Source organism: Kryptolebias marmoratus, linkage group LG2, assembly GCF_001649575.2.
Source record: "Kryptolebias marmoratus isolate JLee-2015 linkage group LG2, ASM164957v2, whole genome shotgun sequence".
Lineage (NCBI taxonomy): Eukaryota > Metazoa > Chordata > Actinopteri > Cyprinodontiformes > Rivulidae > Kryptolebias > Kryptolebias marmoratus.
The window spans coordinates 35,495,120-35,498,177 of NC_051431.1; the positions used below are offsets into that span (position 1 = coordinate 35,495,120).

The 3,058-nt window shown below is 35.8% G+C and overlaps 1 protein-coding gene across 1 annotated transcript in view; it reads left to right on the forward strand.

The window, feature by feature from the left end:
• Positions 1-588: 588 nt before the first annotated feature.
• Positions 589-3,058, forward strand: part of lrrc18b (leucine rich repeat containing 18b) — a 7,359-nt gene continuing 4,889 nt past the window's right edge. The window contains exons 1-2 of the mRNA XM_037973885.1: positions 589-717; positions 1,813-2,059. Coding sequence (XP_037829813.1) covers positions 1,817-2,059 — 243 coding nt within the window. The 5' untranslated portion in view covers positions 589-717; positions 1,813-1,816. The remainder of the gene's footprint in view (positions 718-1,812; positions 2,060-3,058) is intronic.

Consider the following 3,058-nt stretch of genomic DNA (forward strand, 5'->3'; position numbering starts at 1 on the left):
TCAAAATTAAACGAAATAAACATTTGAAATATATGAGTTTGTATGTAATGTATGAATATAATATACAAGTTTCACTTTTTAAATGGAATTACTGAAATCAATCTACTTTTTCATGATATTCTAATTTTATGACCAGCACCTGTATTTCCTCTTCTATTACACTGAAGAGCAATGTTCCAAACATCACCTGGTGCAAATAAATGAGACTCTGTTAAAGTCCTGCATTGTACAAGCCATGTTTTCTTAATGTCATGCTTTATATCTACAATATGGCTGAGCAGCACTATCTTTTCAATGTGGATGTCGTTTTTTTTGTTCTGTCACCTCAAGGCTCCTATAAACCATCCTTCTCACTTCTGCTGTTCTCAATTACGACATAAACATTTTTCCTCGAGGTGGAAATTTGTTTTTGAGAGATAATTATCATACAAATGCATGATTTGTTTTTTTTTCACAATCTCTTCCAAACAGACAACAGAACAAATGTGTTCTCAATTGTTGCTTCTTGGGTCTGTGAAGTTCACTCAGACCTAACAACAGTTGCCAGGAAACAAATGAAAACATACTAGGCAGTACTGCGTCAACACTTCTGATTTTCAGATCTTGCTTATTTTATCTTTCTGAAAGCCTTATGATGGCATCTTAGTTTCCTACTTCAGGAAAAGCAGGGAATCTTCATGTCTCTTCTGTGTTTGATAAATTGGATCTGGTAAGCTGGTAAGTGATCAAAGTCTTACAATGTGATAAAAAACATGAGTACTGGAAAAACAGTGCTGCATACAACAGCTGAAACTGGTAACTTGAATTTGTTATGGAATAGCAGGTAATGATGCATATGTTGCCTGATGACAATAGGTGGATATGTTTTCACCCATGTCTGTGGTATGTGTGTGTAATTGTTACCAAAAATTCTCATGAATCACTGAATTAATTTTAGTGATTCTTGAAGAAGGTAATCACTGGATGTACATCAACAACTAATCATCTTTTGAAGTAAACCCAATTCAAAATGGCTGCTACAACCTTAAACACAAAAATAGTTATAACTCTTGTCAGTTTATCCTAAGTTTTAGTGTTAGTTGCTGAGACCTCAAAACATATTCCACTGCAATGTCTTTTTTTTTGCCATTAGTGTCTTGCATACAAAACAAATACCTCTTGATATTTTTTTTCTATTTTACTGCCTTATAAGTTGTCTTTTCATTTAACTTTTATTCTGAATTCAAAATAAATAATTTTACAAAAAAATACTTCAATATTAATCAAGTTAAGCAGACTTCTGAACTGTCACAGGCAGCATGCAGTGTTTATGGACTCGACACATGACAGTGTGTGTGTAACAATTCTGTAGCTGTTGTACAATCAGAGCCAACAAAATTATCTGCCATGCTTGGTTTGTTAAATTTACATTTGATCTTGTCACTTTCCATCTACTCTGGTGCAGAACCGTGATTTCTGTCACACTTCAGTGACGTAAACATTAAATGCAACATGACCTATAAATCTGAGGTCACTGAAAAACATTAGATATGTATCTAATATAATACGATATCAAAGTGGCCTTGATCTGATCTGGAAAAAATTGGATTCATGATGTTTACACTTTTGCCTGCAGTGCGAATATAGCCTTAGATGACTCACTGGTGGAGCTTATTTAACTAATTATGGGACTTTTGAAAGTAATGGTTGGGGCTTTGAAGCAAAGGGGCTGAATACATATACACACCACTTTTTTAGTTTTACTGTTACTGTCCCTTGGGTACTACCTTTTGTGTTACTCACCTTTGTTTTACTGTCCCTTGTGTCCTGCAGCAAGATGGTCAAAGTTAAAAAAAACAACATCATCACTCTGAAGGCGGTTCAGAACTGTGTGGAGCTGACGCTGGATGGGAAACGTCGGCTGGACCTCAGTTTGAAAGGCATCACTGCAGTGCCAAAGAGCATTCAGAAACTGTACGACTTGAATGAAGTGGACTTGAGCAGGAACCTGATTAGAACAATCCCAGATTTCATTGAACATTTCATCAACATCACTGTGTTGGATCTGCACAGCAATTATGTGAGTATGATGATTATTTACAAAAGCTCTTATGTTTAGACTGTTTAAAAGCAGTTACAAGGTTACCAAGGATGGAAAAATTCCAGTGACAGAATTAAAGATCAGTAATTGTAATGACTTTTGGTTTCATCAATAAAGAGCTGTGTTAAGGATTTATTTTCACTCCTCTTTGACAAACTCGCAGAGCAAATTTAATGAGTCATGATAGTGTAACAGGGAAAGGAAGAGGATGTGTATACACAGCTTTTAATATAAATGTCATACATAAAGATTTTAGTGCTGGTCAATCCTTCAGTGTACCTCCAAATGTGTTCTTCAAAAGGGAAAAATTTATGAGAAGTTTTGGTTTTCTAATCAGTTCAAATCATTTTATATTTATGGCATGCCAATTCACAGCAACCATTGTTTTATGAGCAGGGCAGGATTAAGATCCTCAGAGGTTCTTTGGCACAAATGCTCAATCCACGACCCCCATCTTCATTGCATACCATTCCAAGCCTTTTTACAATGCTTTACTGCTTACTAGATTTTTAACGTAACTGATTCAAGATCAGATGGGATAGAATATATATATATATTTATTTGTTCTTTCTCAGTGAAAAGCATTCTGGCCAGCGGTGTTGTTTTTTAAAGTGCCCTATAAATAGAGTTGTATTGTATTGTAAGTCAATTATAAATAAAAACCTTCCATCTTTCATATAAAAATAAAGAAACTGTTCTTTGTTTTGTGAAATTACAACTGCTTCACAATTGAAAATAAAATTTACTTTAGATTTCATAATTATTTGGCAGTGCCTACAGTGAATATAGTCTAATATTGCTGTATGGTCCCTCCTTGGGCTGCCACTTTACTGTGGTGGAGGGGTTTGAGTGTCCCAATGATCCTAGGAGCTATGCTGTCAGGGGCTTCATGCCCCTAGTAGGGTCACCCAAGGCAGACAGGTCCTAGGTGAGGGGCCCGACGAAGTGCAGCCCAAAGACCCCTTATGATGAGTGAAA